Raw genomic sequence first — 17,791 nt, 5'->3', positions numbered from 1 at the left:
TCAGAATGTTCTGTTCATTTATAAACCATGTCTAAGGTCAAACTTTTATACAAAAAAAAAAAGAAAAGAAAAATCCACGTAAATCCTGAGGACAGGGCCCCGTGGGCTTCAACACTTCCGTCCCCTTCTCCTTCCCTGAGCCCAAGCTCCGCTCTGTTCTCTGGGAATGGAGCCAGGCAGAGGCCGCAGGAGGAACCAGGGAGCCAACTGCTCCTCCGTCTGGGCTGGAGGCCTGGAGGCTCCGGGCTTGTCAAGGGCGGCCACAGCAGTCCCAGACACACTCTGACAGCACGGAGTCCGAGTCCCACCCGGTCCCCAGCTTCAAAGTCCAGGATGCAGCCCCGCGCAGGCAGCAGGAGCCGCCAGGCGTCCGGGCGCTCACATGGGGTAATTGAGCACAACATCCTGCTTGGCGAGCTCCAGCAACATAGGATCATCGAAGAACTTGCTGATGCTGACGTCTTCACTCAGGCCCTGCAGAGTGGGGCAAATGCAAGGGTGAGCCCTGCGTGACCGAGCTGTGCCTGAGTGCGGGGAGCGGGTGGGGGCCGAGTGTCGGCTGAGCTGCTTCGGGAGCCCTGCCTTCAGGGTACTGTCCCAGGGCGGGGGAAGGCGCTCCCCTCCCAGGCACGCGGCCCCGGGTCTGGTTGCCTGAAGCCTATACAGATCGTGACTCTCCACGCTGTGCTGTGAAATGCTTTCAGTTTTTGGGAGAAGGGTCCAAAAGCAAGAAGTGAAGGGAGATCCAACTCCTGGCAAGACCCTTGGGGGTGGAGGGATGGCTGTGGGTCTGAGGGACATGTACCTTCCTACGACGGGTTTTGATCATGAATTCTCGGGCCAGGTGGGGCGCTGGCTGCGGCTCCAAGGGACGGATGACAATGCTCTTGTCCAGAGGATCACCGGGTACAATCTGAAAGGCAAAGTGGTTTCATCAGATGGTCCAGGCCGACCGCCCAGAGCATCCGGCCTAGAAGCAGGGCCCTTCTCTAGGATGCTGGTGATCCCCCTTGGGGCCTGGAGAGGAACAGGTCAGAGGGGATGGCCTTGCAGAGGTGGGGACCACAGCGGCCAGCCTGCGTTGTTTTCTTACCTGCCAATGGTGGAAGACAGACAAGGAAAAGGCCTGCCCCTGCGTGTGAGTCCGCAGATCGGTCTCAAAGCCAAAAGAGTCGATGGCGGGGATGAAAGCTTTGATGGTGTAGAGAGGGGAGCCTGGGATGGGTGCATCCTGAGTCACATGCCCCCTGAGACAGAAAAACAAAGGCCGAGTCCCTAGTCCTGAAGAGGCCCAAAGCAGAGAAGTAGTGTACCCCCAAATGTTGACCATCAAAGAAAGGATAACCACAAGTGCGCTACAGAGGGCAGGAACGGCTCTTGGCATAGTTCCCTGTGGAAGTCAAAGGGGCAGCAACCTCTGGGCAACAGTGCAACATTGACGAGACAAGGACCTGTAGACATTCCCACCACTGACACACCCCAGGAATACCTGCCCCAGGAGCTCTCTGAGGGGGGAGCCCAAGGAGAAATCTCAAATTATAATCTGTGGTAAGGCTGGGGATTGCCTCATTCCTTTCCTACTTCCTTCTAAAAACCTTGGTTTCAGGAGTGGGGAGTGTGAGGTCCAGTCCCTCCCCCTCCACAGCGAGGTTCCCTCTTGCTGGGCTTGTGCTCGCTGCCCCCTCCCTTACGTGCCTGGGCGGCTCACCTGCGCCTGGCCAGGACAGTATAAACAGCAGAAACACAATCTGCGGGGGCCTGGACCTCTACGAAGTAGTAGGGCTCCATCAGACGAGGGGTGGCCTGCAAGAGAGCCAGGAGGAAGGGTTCCTCAGCTTGGGGAAGGCTGAGGACCGAGAACCCGGGTAAAGGGAAGGCTGGGGGACAGCGGCCTCGAGGCCCCACTTGATGCCCTGCGGCAGGACAGCCCTGCTCGCTCACCATGAGGAAGGCCGAGTAGACGACTCTTCTGGCCGTGGGGATGATCTGGCCCCCGCCCCGGTGCAGGGGCTCCTGGGCAACCACCGCATCCAGGATCTTAAACTTGACATTTCGAATCACTGGAAAGGAGAAAGGGGAGCTGACTGCTGAGTGGTTCTGGTGCTAGTCAAGGGCGCACGGGCAGAGCAGCCAGGAGCCTCCTGCAGCACTGCAGCTGTCTTGTAGCCGTGAAAGACGTGGTACAGAATCAGCCTGCAGATGCGCGTTCTAATAGCATGTGCGGAGGTGTGAAGGTAAGCATATGTTCTCAGTGTTGGTTTCAGGCCACGTTCAGACAGCATAAAGTGTCCCTAGAAGTTTATGTGTTTCTTTTCCAGATACTTAATTATCTGGGGGATGTAGAATACGTTCCAGGAATTGCACATTTGTCCCTACTAAGTTCAGTCCTGGTCTATAAACCACTCCAATCCCATCCCCCGGATACCCTTCCTGAAACACATTCCAGAAATGAGGAGCAAATGTCAATCTAGACGTGACTTCCATTTCTAAGATGTACCAAGCAGTAGCACCAGGATTGGGAAGGAGAAGGGAGGAAGCTGGCCCAGGACATGGGGAGGCCCTGTGGGCCCCAAGCTGCTGCTTCTGCCGGGTCCGAAAGATGAGCCCACCCCACCTCATACACCCAGATGCAAGGACCCTAGAGGCCTGGGGCAGCAAAGGCAGAGGCGCTGGTGGACTTACACTCATCACACAGGGGCCCCTCCCTGGTTCCCCACTGGAAACCTTGAACGATGCTGTCCTTCACCGAGCCGAGAAGAGCCTTGTCCACCTGCACAAAACATGAGGGCCCCTTAGCAGTGACCCTGGCAACAGCCGAAGAGTTTAGAGGGAGAAGGAGGTAGGTACACCAGTGAAAGGGTACTCTTCTTCACCAGAAGATACAAAATACTTTCGGGAAAAATGAGAACACTCTGTAGTTTCTTCCACTCAAGAACTAAGAGAAGGCCACAGGGCTTCCACTAGTTCTTCTGTACCTCAGAGGGCAGGGTATCATCCACCAGGATGTTGGGGCCGGTGGCATCAGGGCCAAAAGCCCAGATGGAACGGGCAGCCAGCAGATCCCAATCGTACTTGGTCTGGAAGAACTCTCCCAGCTTCTTTCTGGGGGAGGAGGAGAAAATGGTCATGTCAGACAGTTCTGTGATTGCCGGTTCCTGAGGCCACAGATCCTGCTTTTCTGGATGACAGTCGCCTCAGCCTACCTACACTGTGCCAGGACCATAGCGAGAAGGGGGAGACAAAATCGATTCCTAGAGGGAGGGATGTGTCGTGCTAGAGACTCATCAAGTAAGCTGTTCGGCCCTGGAATCAGAGCCACGTTCTCACCTGTTCCATGTGATCTGGACCACCTCGTTCTCTATGTCCTCAGCAAGACCCTTCTCAAGAGGCTCAGCAATCATGGTGATCTTGTTCCTAGTCGGAAAGGAAATGGGTAATGAGGAGGGTCAGCAGGTTGACCCTCTCATCAGAAAGGAAGCGGGTTCTGAGCAGGGTCAGAAGGGCTGTTCCTAAGAAAGGGTGACAAAGGAAAGAGCTACGGCAGCGACATCAGTGAAGGCCACAGGAGCAGAACAGAGGAAAAGGGGCTCATCTTCTGACGTGTGAATCTATCACTTTAAAAAAGTAAGATTTGGGGCATTTTTTAAAAAAGCTTTAAACAGTATTAGTTATTGAACAGTGAAACAGTAGAGTTGCTGCTAGGGAAAATTTTAAGATGGTCATATTATACAGAGAGAAAAAGTGGCAATTACGAAACCACTGGGAGTAACTAAGGCAAAGAATTCCACCGCATCGTGTCCAAAGGCATAATGAGAGGGCTGGGGTAAAACTCAAGTATCCTAAGCACCCTCATCCCACGACTTAGGGGCCTCGATTTGTGATTGGGGTAGAGTTGGGGGCAGGGGAAAGCCACCCCTGTGAGTCCCAGGGTCACTATGACCCCCAGCTTACTTCTTATTGGGAGTTTCAGCAAAGCACTTGAGGGAGGATGTTTCCACGACTGTCTCACAAAACGTGACAACGGGGTCAGCCACCTGAGACACAAAATAAACTGTTAGGCAAGGTCTAACTGTTGGGAGGACAACCTTCTACCAAAGGGGACTCCAAGGTTCCCCTGACGCTACCTCTGCGAGAACCCCTGTCTTAATCAGCGTTAGCGACAAGTACCATAGCAGGCTGAGGCTAAAAGTCTGCACCTACACTAAGCGGCCTGGAAAACTTAGTGTAGCGCGCCATTTATGTTCCTGAGCCAAGAGGAAGTGGAGATCGGTTTAGGGCCTAAATTATGGTCCCCCAAGGTCTCTTTCAACGTCCGTAGAGCCACCCCACCAGCACCCACTGAACACCGTGGGTCTGTCAGAGCTCTGCCTTGACGGGCTGACCGGCGAGCGCCCGTTCCATCCTCAACCCACGACCTCGGGGCAGCACAGCCCCTCCCGGAAGCCCCCACACGGCCCACTCCCGGAAGAACGCAGCGTCTTCTACAGCACCAGCCCTGGGCTAAGAGGGGCACTTGAGGGCACTCACTCCCACGACCACCACCCATGGCCCTGGAGAAAATGTGTGTGTCCACTGAGACCAAGGCTGTGCGACGGGCAGTTTAACTGAGGGGCTACATTAAGACCTCACCACGAGTCCAGAAGAGCCAGTCCCCACGCTCTCCTCGAAACCATCCACTCTGAGCCCTCATCACCACAGATAGCTTAGCTGTGCAACCATTTTCTTAACAAAAGATCAAGAATAACTTTGGCTTGGGAGCCTTGACTCTGAACGTTTGACACTGAGAATAACCCCCACCGAAGGAGGCAAACTGGATTTCCAATCCTTCCCACACAGGGAGCAACAGGTCATGCTTTTCCCACACAGATCTCCTCCCCTGGACCACCCTTCTCCCCTTGGGCCTTCCTGGGGACTCAAGGGTTTGGCTGCTTGTAAAATCAGCCTGGAGCTGTGAGCCAAGCTCCTGGCCAAGCAGGCGCCAAAGAAAGGAGAGGCTGCTTTACCTTGATGTCTATCTCCGAGTACATCTTCCGCAAATCGTGCATCACACAGTCCAGGTAGAGCTCCCCAGTACCCAGGATCACGTGCTCACCAGATTCTTCCACCTGAAACACAGCGACGCTGGTGGTCACAGCCTGGACTCTCTTGTGGCAGCAACAGCAGACAGACAGCACCAAGGCTAGAACCCAGGAGGAGGTGCCCAAGCCCACTATGAGGAGAGCCACTGGTCGGCGCTGGTTCCAGCCTCTCCAGGAAGGGTCAGTGGGGAGCAGCGACCTATGAGTCAGTCCTCGAGACACCTGGACCACTGAGCACAGTGCTACTGGGTGTGAGGTCACGGACTGAATTAACATCTTAGCCATTTAGGGAAAACCCTGCTCTGTCTGTGGATATAAGGTGACCCTGTAGCCCTGGCCAACTCCTCAGAAAGCTATGCTGGCAGGCTCAGAGTGACTCACCTTTCCCTGTGTGTTTTTTGGAAAATCAATTCAAAGTGTACTTTCTAGGAATCACCTTTCCTATCTAAAGACGCTTGTGTAAGAGGCACACACACGTGCGTACAGGCCCATACACACAAACAGGGGTCGTGTGCTGCCTTCAAATGACAATTAACAGACAGGGACCAGTCCCTGATGTAGGCTGCCGGAAGCAGCAGATCAGAGCCACCCGATGGACACGAAGCAGAGTGCGGCACAAGCAAAGACCCCTCAGCCTGGGCACACAGGGCTCGGCAGCGACTGCGGCCTTGGGCCTACCTTGGTGGTGAGGGACGGATAGCTCTTGTTGACCTTGCGGAGGCCGTCCAGCATCTTGGGCAGCTCAGAGGGGTTGACTGGCTCCACAGCAATCTTGATAACAGATGTGGTGTTGAACTTCAAGGGCCGGAAAATCTGAGCCTGAGACCCAAAACGCAGAGCAGTGAGGACACCTGGCCTGAGCAGGCACAGACAGTGCAGAGGTCAGGGAGAAGCTGACGACCTGCTGGGGAGCGGACTATCTCCCCCACCTGGAGCCAGGGCGCTGCTTGGAGGCAACCTGAAGGGCCATTTATTCCCACATATGTTGGCAGAACAAAAAGAGGAGGGAAAGAATAAAAGGATCCCTTCTAGTTCCTAGCATTCGGTACAAGGAGAGTCCAGCAGGGTCAGATCTGGAAGGCTGGGCCCATGCTGAGGCCTGGCAGCAGGAAGCAGCAGTGACGCCGGGTTCAACCCCTGCGTGTTCTGCTGCTTGGTGCTCACGTGTGCTGCGGCTCCTCGTGACCCTCTAGCTTAAGCCAATCTAGTTGCCTCTTCCAAAACTCTACCTCCTCGTTGCCTCGGGGTTCAGTTATGGTCGCGGTCTTCACAATTGGTTGGTCGACACCTTCAATCAGAACCCAGTTGCCAGCAGGAACACGGTTCACTTCAATGTGGTACCTGGAGCAGCATCCAACAAACAGCAATGGAACTTGGGCAGAGTATTCCAGAGTAGTTATTCATTCCATAAAAATTTACTGAGCACCTGCTCTGTGCCAGGCACTGAGCCAGGAGCAGGGTGAGCAAAACAGATATTCTAGCAGGGGAGGGATGCGATAAATCAATAATATAGCCACACATATATGTGGTTACAAACTGATGCATGCCATGAAAGAAAAATGCAAGGTATAACATGAGGACAAAACAGGCAAATCTAATTCCAGTTAGATGTTGGTAGTAAGCAAACCACTGCCCAAGGGGTAGAATGTAAGGAGATGCCAAAAGCACCACAGAAGATACTGCAACTCTCCTAGCTCTTTAATTTTCTTCTGGCTTCTAGAGAATGGGGTGAATTTGGAGGGAAAAGGGGCTGTTGGCAAGGTGCAGCAGCCACCCTAGGAACAGGACAGCCTCGGTTCGGCTTTCTACCTAAAACGCCAAAGTGATGAACTGACAAGCAGCCCAGACACGCAAGTGAAGTTTAATTCTGCAGACTGGGACGCTACAAGGGATCCAGCAAAGTCTTTATCTTAGTCAAAAAATAGTCAGTGGAGTTTGGGAAATAATTTCTTTGGGAAGAAACATAAAGGTTATGATTTAAAGAACACAGAAGAGGAAGACAAGATTAAGATGAATGAACATGGAAATCCTGCTACAAGAGTTTATACAAACCATCCAAAAGGCAAAGGCAGGGCTCTTGGCATTATCCCAACAGTAGCTGCCTTGTGACCCTAGCAACCTTGGATAGTAAGAACCAGAAGTCAACAGATCTGCTGAAGGAGTGTCCATCTTACCCCCATCACAGGGGGCCAGGCAGCTACTGTGTTTCCAAAGAGGACCACCCCTTTCAGCTCACTGGGACAGTTCCACTGCAGAGGCCCAGGCATGCCCCTAGGGGCCCTGGTTGGCAGTACCTGGCCACGGAGATCCAAAGGCGGCCCACGGTGCATATCTGGGAGTCTTCCTCATCCTCCAGGGTGTAGTTCTCCCCCAGTACCTTCACAGGCTGCCCAGCATGGATGGTGCCACTTAGCACTCGGCCAAAGGCATGAAACTGAACTCCATCATCTGTGCTGTACATCTTGGTAGTATGGCACATCAGGGGACCCTGGAGGTGGCGACAGAGTGCAGCCTCAACCACACAGACTCTGTGGGTAAGCACCACTGTCTCCACCTTCCTTGTTAGCAATGACGTGAGCTCCACGAGAAGGCAGCCCAGACCGAGAAGAAGATATGGCAATCTCCTGGGAAAATTCCAACCAAGGCCCACCCCCTGCTTAGTTAATAGATGTCACAGGCATAGCAAAAAAAACCCTTCCTTCTTCTTGGGGGGGATGAGGGCACTGGGAAAGAGAAGCAGGTTTAGGATGGCAGAATGGCACTTTTAACTTGCAAGATTATAAGACTAACTTGCCCCAAATTTCCTCCAAAGAAACGACTCACAATTCTCGACTGGCTGTAACGTTTATGCCAAGAAACTAGATTGCCTAAGGAATGACTGGGAAAGATTTTTTTAAAAGCCAGGACTGGGACTTCCCCGGCGGTCCAGTGGTTAAGACTCCGCACTTGCACTTCAGGGGGCACGGGTTCGATCCCTGGTCAGGGAACTAAGATCCCGCGTGCTGTGTGGCAATCAATCAATCAATCAAAAATTAAAAGCCACGGGCTTCCCTGGTGGCGCAGTGGTTGAGAGTCCGCCTGCCAATGCAGGGGACACGGGTTTGTGCCCCGGTCCGGGAGGACCCCACATGCCGCGGAGCGGCTGGGCCCGTGAGCCATGGCCGCTGAGCCTGCGCGTCCGGAACCTGTGCTCCGCGACGGGAGAGGCCACAACAGTGAGAGGCCCGCGTACCGCAAAAAAAAAAAAAAAAAAAAAATTAAAAGCCAGGACTGACAAGATTAGTTATCATTCGTTCAAGCTTTACTAACTGTTAGGCACCATGCTAAACACAACCGTGACACTTGCTTAATCTTACTTACCTCTCATAACTACCACATACAAATTATTATCATCACTTTAAGAGACCAAGACCCTTAGACTCATAAAGCCTAAACAATGTTCTCAAGATCACACCAGCAGTAGTGGTAACATCGGGCTTTGAATTCACGTCATTCTGACTACGCCCATTGGGAGGGCCATGTAAGGATGGAAAAGAAGGCATCGCTCCTGTGACTGGAAAACAGTATTCCCCATACAGTAGGGGACGGAAATCAGAGAACCGGGGAGCCACGTTCCCTTACATCAGGGTCACAGTCGCTCATGGCCTCGCCAAGGTCGGAATCCACACCTCCGGTGTAGGTGTGCTCTATCTTGGGCTTGGCGCCCACCTTTGGAGAGGGGATATGCTGTACACACATGTCCACAAAGCCTGTAGAGGGAGAAGAGAAAGCCATTACTCTACACTCTCATGGGGGAAGGGAGTGGGGAGTTCTGATCCACTCATGATGGTCAGAAAACTAACAGTGAGGGGACTGCTTTTCAGCTCTAAAAGCTATGGTCCTATGATTCTAGGCAGAAGTGATACCCTGTTTCCTGGGCATATGCTGCTAAAAGATTTGGAATCACACCGATGCCAGGGAAGAGCAAGAACCAGGTCTAAGCAGTTCCTTGGAACTCAGCTGACAAAAACTTTGATGTATCTGTATCGGTCCATGACCTTTTACTGAATATAAGGAATTACTGAGCACTTACACAAAACTAAATAAGTACCCCATCTCTTCTTTCTAGATCTACTTAGAACAATCTCCGAACTCACTCTTCCCTTTGGGAAACACTGCATACGTTTCTGTTTAATAAGTTATTCTGTTTTTCTAACAGCCAATAAGCCATACAAGAGAGAACCTCCACTGGCACCTTGGGGTGCCTAGCATGTCTGCTTTTAGTTGGGATCTCCTATGTCAGATTGATGACCAGCCCAGAATGAACCATTAAAATTATGTGCTTTAGGGATTCAGATACCTAATTCCTACCAGACTCGGAATCAAGAGATTGCTGAGAGGGCCCTTAGCCATCACCTTTTCCACCTCCCTTTTTTCTACAGATGAGAAATTAGAGTGACAGAAGGATTGAGTGGCTGGCCCGGGATCACCCCATGGGACAGGGCCAGAGGAGGATTAAGACTCAAGTCTTTTCCCAACCAGTCTGGGGCTTGTTTTACTACAGTACCTGCCTTCTGCGTGACTGAAATACGAGAAAGGGAGCTTGGGGGAAAGAGAGATCGGAGTCTATATAATCCATCTTCCAAGTCCCAGCCTGGGGCTTTTCCCACTATTTTACCACACCCACGAGTCCACCTTCCTGACTGCCCTCTGGCAAAAATACCAGAACCTCAGAATCTGCTTCCCCATCCCCTTTACTTGCATGCTCCTCCTGGTAGGGAAATTTAATTGCTTTTGTCTTCCCAACATAGAATTCTTGGTACCATCCTCTAAGCAAAGCAGCTAGGCAAAAACCCAGGTGCCCTGAATCCTGACCTGCAGTTTACTTAAAAGAGACTCAGATCTCCAAACACCACTGTGGGGTAAGGAAAAGGTCCCCATGATACATGTGGAGGAAATGGTGATGACGACGAGCTCCTTACCTGTGAACTCGCCAAAGAATTTTTTGCAGACCAGCCTGAGCAGGGGGCGGATGTTCAGCTTCAGCTCCTCCTTGGTCAGGTGGATGCCAAGCTCATCCAGGGTCCTCGGGAGGCTGGTGTCCACATCACCCACCACCTGTGACAGAAACAGACACCATGTCAGCTCGAATGATAGCCCCGTGTGGTGGTACAGAGGACAAGGGGGGCCAAAGGGCAAGAGCAAGGGTCACTGCACTGGGTTCTCTTCTACAGGGAGAGCTCTTGGCAAGGATATCAATTTGGTTTCAGGGAAATCTTTGGTACTTACACTTCAAACCAACAGTGGGTGTAGCAAGCTCAGTTAAATGCCCACACCAGCCAATAAACCTGGCCCTCTCAGACGGACTGCTATCAGTGCTGCCCCCTGGTGTCCAAAAAGCAGCATCTCATCTCACTCAGGAAATCCCTTACCCTTCCTTCCCTATTTAGAGATTTCTCAGATTTAGAGGATCACTGCCCTGGAAGGAGCCAAAAAAGGTCACCCAGCAGTCCATCAGCTGTCAGGATGGAGCCAAGCTAAATCATCCTCAGCAGACTCAAGGTCTCTACGGAGACGGACTCTATAAATTTCTTCTTTAATTCATCCCAATCTCACACAAGATACAAAGTATTTTCCAGCACTGATAAATTTTAATCGTGGTACTTTGTCTTGTTGCTATGTTTTACTATTTTGTCAGTTGGAATGGCCACACACATTTTGTGTATGTGTGTGTGTTCACTGTGCACAGTGCTTATTAAACACTTGCATAAACACATAACAGTCATAAAGTGTAACTGTCTTGGGAGAAAGGTATGTATGAAAATTCCTGTATAACATTTATTACCCTTTTAGGTAGCGCAAATTCATACAAATGCAATGTTATATTCTTTTCTTTGGAGCATCCCACATGTTTGTTTGTTTATTTGTTATTAATTTTCATCAGCGTATAGCTGCTGGGAGCATCCCACATGTTTAACTACATCACTACCACTGTCTGATGCATCCTTTTCAATCTGACAAACATCACATACATACGTGCCCAGAATAGTCATTAGAATCAAGCTCACATAGCCATTCATTTAATGGCTACAAAATACTTCATTTTATGGGGTGTATCGTAATTCATTTAATCAGATTCTCCCCGATGAACACGTATTTCCAGTTTTTCCCCTTTTCCTGCTGGTAGGTATGAATAACGCTATAACATATATATATTTTTTAAATATATTTTTATATGTGTATAAAAATAAAAACTAGAGGACGTTCATGTGAAACAATTATATCTAAGTTAAATCCCCATAACTGAAACTATTATTTCTCAAGTGTCACATTCTTTCGAATAGTCAAAATCTTTGTACATTTCTCCAGGCTGTGCCTTTTCTTTTCTATCTTCCCCCTTTACTCTGATCTCAACAGCACTTAGAGGACTGTAGTGTTCTAGATCCAGAAGATTGGTGACCAACCTTCCTCGTACTGAGTAATACAAAACTGATCAGGTTCAGGGGCAGGGGGAAGACCAAGTTCACCAGCTCTTCCACCTTGTGCTTAGAAGGGCAGACCTGAGCCAGGGGGCCTGACACACTCACCTGAGCGAGGATCTTATAGAGGGGCTCCAAGATAAACTCCACGAAGCTCCTCTGGGAGCTGCTGGTTGGGGCCTTTTTGGTGAACTTTCGCCTGAAGAGATCAAGAGTTATGGGAGACCCAGGAGGGAGAAGGCAGTGTCACCAACCCCAAGGGTGTATTTCCTAACTTCTGAATCTGGGCAAGGCCAAGGCTTGAGGGGAAGGAATGTGTGTGATCATACAATCTCCAAACAGACTCCTGAGAGGGCATAGGTTATGACGCTCATGAATGCCTGGGCTGAGCTGTGGAGACTTCAAGGGAAATGGCCTCTCACCGTGTTAGAGCTCATGAAGCCAGCTCACTTAGAGGAGAAAAGATGGTAGTTCACGTCTAATAAAAAAGTAGATTTTAATCTTAGGAACTCTTTCTCTGTCTGTCTGCACTTACTGGGAAAATGGATCACGCCTCTAGAGAGTCGCTTCCTGCACTCTACTTACGTCTTGGGGTTGAAGTAGATGTCACCCCAGAGTCTTTTAGCAAATTCCTGGTAGTTAATGTCACCTATAAGAGAAGCCATACAATTATAGTCTACCTAGCAAAGTACTATTTAAAATTGTTTCATGTGCCACAAGTGGTTTCTAGCTGAGGAATTCTTGCACCTTCCTCTCCAAGGTCCAGACATTCGCTTCTACCCAGGCAGGCAGACAAGGATACTGAGGCACAAGGGACACGACTGGTCCAAAGTCAACAAGGCGATGCTGGAGCCAAAATGAGCACTCAGGTAGCTCCGTCTCCAGCAAGCCTACGACTGAGCTATGGACAAGGGTACAGTTTATATCCTTTCCTTTGATGCAACAGGCTCAAGCGCCCACATGCTGTCCTCTGTGTGCACCTGGCACCGCCCCTTCCTGCAGTGGGTCTCAGTAGTTCCTTCATTCCTTCCTGACCCACAGAAGCTCTACTCTGCTGCCAGTGTGGGCCACCTCCCAGCTGCAGCACCACGCTGAGGCTCCGACTAGCCCTCAACCTCTAGAAGGCACACACCCAGCCCTCTGGAGAGAAAACACCAAAGCTAACCGTTGTGTCATCTTTTACCAATTGATATTTTTAGTTTGACTGCAACTGCTGATCCTCATCAGACTCAAGCAAGCAATTGTGGCTTTTAAAGATCTTCTGAGTCCAGAGCTCCTCTAACGTTCAGTTAGATCCCTGATATCACCAGCTATCTCGTGATGCTTCTAACCCAGATGTCAGACTGCAATCTCTTTCTCGAGAAGGCAGAGAGGAAATTCATCACCTTTTCCCTAAAGCCACGTTCCCTCAGACTTTTCGCTCCCTTTCAGCGAGGCCATCATCGGCACTACAACCAAGCTCAAAATCTCTTCGTTGGTTAATTACCACATTTCCCCTTCTTTCCCACGTTATTAGTTACTTTAACCCTCTCTCCTCTGTGAACCGCTGTTTCTTTTACACACCTCTATTACTGCACTTAACGTACACCGTATCATAATTACTGGAGCGAGCTGCCCGAGCACTCACAAGAACCAGGCCTAGTCCGTAACAGACGTTTAATACATGCTCACTCAAAGAACGAGTGAACACCTCTCCAATCCCCCTGCCCCCGTTCAATCTCAAAGATGACATCCAGCCAATAATCACAATCCTGTATCTGCATATTGACGAAAATGTCTAAATAAGTGTCCCTTCCCTCATCCTTTCCTCTCTCTGGCCTATCTTCCATCAGCTTTGCACATATCACCCTACCCCAATCTTTACTAGCTCCTAACTGCCTACAGGATAAAGTCTAAATTCATTAACCTCGCATTCCAACCCTCCCCAATGTGGTCCCAACCCAGCCTCCCAGTAGTTTTACTTGAACTCTTCTCCTTGATGCAACAATCCACTATTCCTGAACAGCCACCCGTGGGCCAACACCACCTGCCTCCGTGCCTCCTCTCCCAGCCCAGCGAGTCTGGACATCCTGGCTCCCTACTCTCCACCGTCAAAGCCCCATCTCCTTCACGCAGCCTCCCCTGGGCCTTTGGAGCTCTACCTGCCTACGGCAGCCACCAGGCACCAAGCCTACACCACCTTACACTGTCATTCATCACTGTGGGATTCTGTCTACCCACTGGATGAAGTTCCCAGGAGTCAGAGATTATTCATCATGCCCTGTGTTCCTAGTAAGAAGACATGGTATCAACTTTGGCAGGATGATGTGATAAAAAAAGCACCAAAGTGGATTCTAGTCCCAACCCCATCAATAGGTTCTGTGTCCCTGGGCACAGTTTTCCCACATGTAAAACAATGGGGAAGGACTCAGTGATCTCTGATTCCTTCCAGTGCTGACTTTCCAGAAGTCCATACATGGCTTTTCATAATGATGCTGGGGCTCACAGCTGGCTTCTTCGGAAACTAACAGTGGGTTTGAAGGGTGAGTAATAATCTCTCCTGAGGCTCAGAGCCATTTTCAGTCAGAAACTGAACCGTCAATACATTATAATTACAGAAACAATCTTGGATTTTGCTTCGTATGTTGATACAAAGAACATTCAGAAACATAACCTGGAACCTTGTTCGGGTGAATTTCATTTACTGTCTGTCCATCTATACATTTTTTTAAAAAGAGCCATTTGGAAACAACCAAAATATATGTCTAATGATGAGAAGGCGAATAAGTTATAGTTCATCTACACAGCGGACCAGTAGGCAGTTACATAAAATCATCTTTTCAATAAATTTTAATAGGCAAATTATTGTGATCTAATGCTAAGTGAATATTTATCTTATGCTATTATACTATATGTATATATATAAAATATGATCTCTTTTATGTAAAAAACTGAACTCAGAAAGAAGGAACTATATCAGAAAGTTTGCAGTGGTTATGGTCATGAGGTTATGGGTGAATTTTGTTTCCTTCACATTTTACTGTATTTTCCAATTTTCTCAATAAGGATGCAGTAAATATGTATATATTTTTAAAAAGACCAAGCTTCAATTGGTCCATTATGTTCACCAGAGCAAACGTTTCCACGTTTGAGAGCAAGGCAAGACCAGTAACTGGAGAGAACACCGGTGCCCCAGCGCCAGTGCCGACCGGCTGTGAGCCCTCTCACTGAGCCTGTCTCCTCAGCTCCGGAAACGGGGCTGACAAAGACCTCCGTGAGGAAGTACAGTATTTTACACACAGGCTGCACACTGACACCCAGGACATGGTTCCTACTAGATCTGAGGGAACTGGGGAGGCACCGAGGTGGAGCGCACGGGAACCCCTTGAGAGCTGGGGAGCTGGTCCCAGGGTTCTGGTGTTGCAGCTCCAGGGGCCTATAAAATCATTCCGCTGGACGTCCCAGTGGGCTGCGAATCCAACTCGAGTTCTCAAGTGGGCCTAGAGAACTTCTGTGTGCCTGGATATAGTTGGAAAGACAGCTAGAAGCACGACCGGTGAGAGAGATTCCATCTCTGAGAAAGAGGCCTGAATGGCTTTGGGGCCATGGATAATTCCTTCTTGACAAAATCTGTTTCACTCTAGGAGAGATTCTGATTCCTAACTTGAGCTCCCTCTTCACCCATTTCTTCCCAGGCACCTTTATCCTTCTACCTATTGTTTGGAAAGCAGTTAGCCTGAGGAAAGAGCCTCGGTGCCAAAAAGAACCCCAGATGTGAAGACACCTGGTAAAACGCCTCCCTCCGACAGTGGACTCTGGCATGAAGCCCATTTCTAAACCATGCAGCAGGAAAGGCACACATGACCTTGGGGAAGCTGGAGAGACAGACTGCCAGCCAGAGCTTACCAAAGGTGTCAGCGTAGATCTTGGCAAAGGAGCCCAGTGTGAAGCAGATGCTGTACTGGGAGCTGGAGAAGCAGACGTTGCCCAGGAGCGGGGAAAGGATTAGGTTCTCGTCAGTGGAATACATGCTGAAAGAGAGACAGCCGTGAGTGCAGAGCCAGGCTGGGCAGCAATGCCGACGCGATGCCAAGGGTGAAGGGTGCAGGGACTCAATATCACAGCTTCTTTCCAGCCCTCACCCTCAGAAGGGGCTTGTGTAATACACTCAGCTTTGCCAATAGCCTGGTCCAAGAGGGTGACATGATGGAGCTGTACCCTAACCCCCAGTAACAGAGTGATTTCCCAGAGCTGGAAACATTCTGCGTGATCTTTAAGAAGTTATCTGCGCCGGACAAGGGGAAACTTGGAGGACAGAGGCAAAAAGACCTTGGAACACAGGAAACTAATCTAATGTGGTAAGATTAGAGAAATCCAACATTTTAGGGAAATCTCAATTTCACAAAGAGAAACACCAGTGTAAGTGAATGAATGAATGAAGGAAGGAAGGAAGAAAAAGCAACTTCGCCCCCTGCTCTCACTGCCCTACTCTTTATTGCCTTGTTTGGCTTTGCTCTACAAATTCACGTTAAAACGTTCAGTCTTAAAAGCCATGCAGAAGCCACAGCACCCCAAGTTCACTAGCATTTCTAACAAAACCCGCTGTACACAGGGATCCAATCCACAACCCTAGCCTGACACCCTGCTTTACCGCATTTCTTTTCTTTTTAAAAAATATTTATTTATTTGGCTGCGTCAGGTCTCAGTTGCAGCGTGCAGAATCTTTTTACCTGCGGCATGTGGGATCTAGCTCCCTAGGTCGAACCCGGGCCCCCTGTGTTGGAAGCGCAGTCTCAGCCACTGGACCACCAGGGAAGTCCCTGGAGTCTCTTCACTTAGAAATAGCAGTGTTGGCTCACACTCCCCTGCCACGCTCCCACGTCACGGCCCCAGAGGCAATTGCTTTCAACTCTTCTAAAGGTGCTGCTAGAGCATTCTCCTCTGTATTTCTAAATAACATGTTCATGTTACCATTTCTTTTTATTTCTTTTCTTTTTCTTTTTATGGCTGCATTGGGTCTTCATTGCTGTGCATGGGCTTTCTCTAGTTGCGGCGAGTGGGGGCTGCTCTTCGTTGCGGAGCACAGGCTCTATCTAGGTGGCGGGCTTCAGTAGTTGATGCACGTGGGCTTAGTAGTTGTGGCTCGCAGGCTCTAGAGCGCAGGCTCAGTAGTTGTGGCGCACGGGCTTAGTTGCTCCGCGGCATGTGGGATCTTCCCGGACTAGGGCTTGAACCCGTGTGCCCTGCATTGGCAGGCGGATTCTTAACCACTGTGCCACCAGGGAAGACCCATGTTGCTATTGCTCGTTTGGTGGTTGAGATGTGACTTCTTGACTTCCTATTCTGGTAGATCAGGATTTAGCCCTGTCCAAGCCGTCCCCCCTTTAGAGACGTTTATCATTTCATCTTTTGGACTCCAGCCATTATATGGGCTCCAGTCATTCTCAGCCCTTCCAGTGACAGGGAGAAGATACCCTTGTTGAGAACCAGTGTTACAAACTGGGGGGTGGCGGGGGTGGGGTGTCTGAAGGGGAACCTGTCCCTGGCCACGAGAGTACTGTCCCTGATCCTCAGCTGGAGAGGAGTTCTCTCAGGAGGACAGCCTCCTCCCAGGTCCTTCAACGGGCCTCAAAAAGTCATCCAGTACATCCTTCAGCCTACAGATAAAACTGTCTTTAAGAATATATTTAGGGAGTTCCCTGGCGGTTCAGTGGTTAGGACTCCACACTTCCACTGCTGGGGGCCCGGATTAGATCCCTGGTCGGGGAACTAAGATCCCACAAGCTGCACGGTGTGGCCAAAAAAAAAAACTATATTTAAGCTGTTCTTCAAAGCCACCTTGGTACTGTATCCTAAGGTCTCCCAACCATCACTCATAAACCCCAGATCCATCTCACTGAAAAGCAGCTTCAACAAGAAATAAAAGCCAACAGTTCCTTCGCTTACTGAGTCTGTGCTAGTAAGATAATAGCAGCTAACATTACTCACCAATCAGCTACTGTCTGCTGAGCACTGTGCTATGTGTGTTACATTGGCTGTCTTTTTTTTTTTTTTTTTTTTTTTTTTGTGGTATGCGGGCCTCTCACTGTTGTGGCCTCTCCCGTTGCGGAGCACAGGCTCCGGATGCGCAGGCCCAGCGGCCATGGCTCACGGGCCCAGCCGCTCCGCGGCATATGGGATCCTCCCAGACCGGGGCACGAACCCGTATCCCCTGCATCGGCAGGCGGACTCTCAACCACTGCGCCACCAGGGAGGCCCACATTGGCTGTCTTTAAT

General features: G+C 50.1%; 1 protein-coding gene across 1 annotated transcript in view; it reads right to left on the bottom strand.

The window, feature by feature from the left end:
• EFTUD2 (elongation factor Tu GTP binding domain containing 2) overlaps window positions 1-17,791 on the bottom strand; it is a 33,406-nt gene continuing 15,615 nt past the window's right edge. The window contains exons 11-28 of the mRNA XM_081218561.1: window positions 15,422-15,546; window positions 12,122-12,185; window positions 11,645-11,735; window positions 10,040-10,175; window positions 8,700-8,827; window positions 7,373-7,566; window positions 6,308-6,419; window positions 5,757-5,897; window positions 5,004-5,105; window positions 3,952-4,034; window positions 3,328-3,414; window positions 2,976-3,102; window positions 2,683-2,770; window positions 1,942-2,060; window positions 1,709-1,803; window positions 1,094-1,247; window positions 806-913; window positions 1-474 (exon numbers count right to left, since the gene is read on the bottom strand). Of these exons, the coding sequence (XP_081074687.1) occupies window positions 379-474; window positions 806-913; window positions 1,094-1,247; window positions 1,709-1,803; window positions 1,942-2,060; window positions 2,683-2,770; window positions 2,976-3,102; window positions 3,328-3,414; window positions 3,952-4,034; window positions 5,004-5,105; window positions 5,757-5,897; window positions 6,308-6,419; window positions 7,373-7,566; window positions 8,700-8,827; window positions 10,040-10,175; window positions 11,645-11,735; window positions 12,122-12,185; window positions 15,422-15,546 (2,050 nt within the window). The 3' untranslated portion in view covers window positions 1-378. The remainder of the gene's footprint in view (window positions 475-805; window positions 914-1,093; window positions 1,248-1,708; window positions 1,804-1,941; window positions 2,061-2,682; window positions 2,771-2,975; window positions 3,103-3,327; window positions 3,415-3,951; window positions 4,035-5,003; window positions 5,106-5,756; window positions 5,898-6,307; window positions 6,420-7,372; window positions 7,567-8,699; window positions 8,828-10,039; window positions 10,176-11,644; window positions 11,736-12,121; window positions 12,186-15,421; window positions 15,547-17,791) is intronic.

The sequence above is a fragment of the Mesoplodon bidens genome (genome assembly GCF_964165515.1).
Source record: "Mesoplodon bidens genome assembly, chromosome: 19".
NCBI classification, from domain to species: Eukaryota; Metazoa; Chordata; class Mammalia; order Artiodactyla; family Ziphiidae; genus Mesoplodon; species Mesoplodon bidens.
This window is presented reverse-complemented; position numbering and strand designations above follow the sequence as displayed.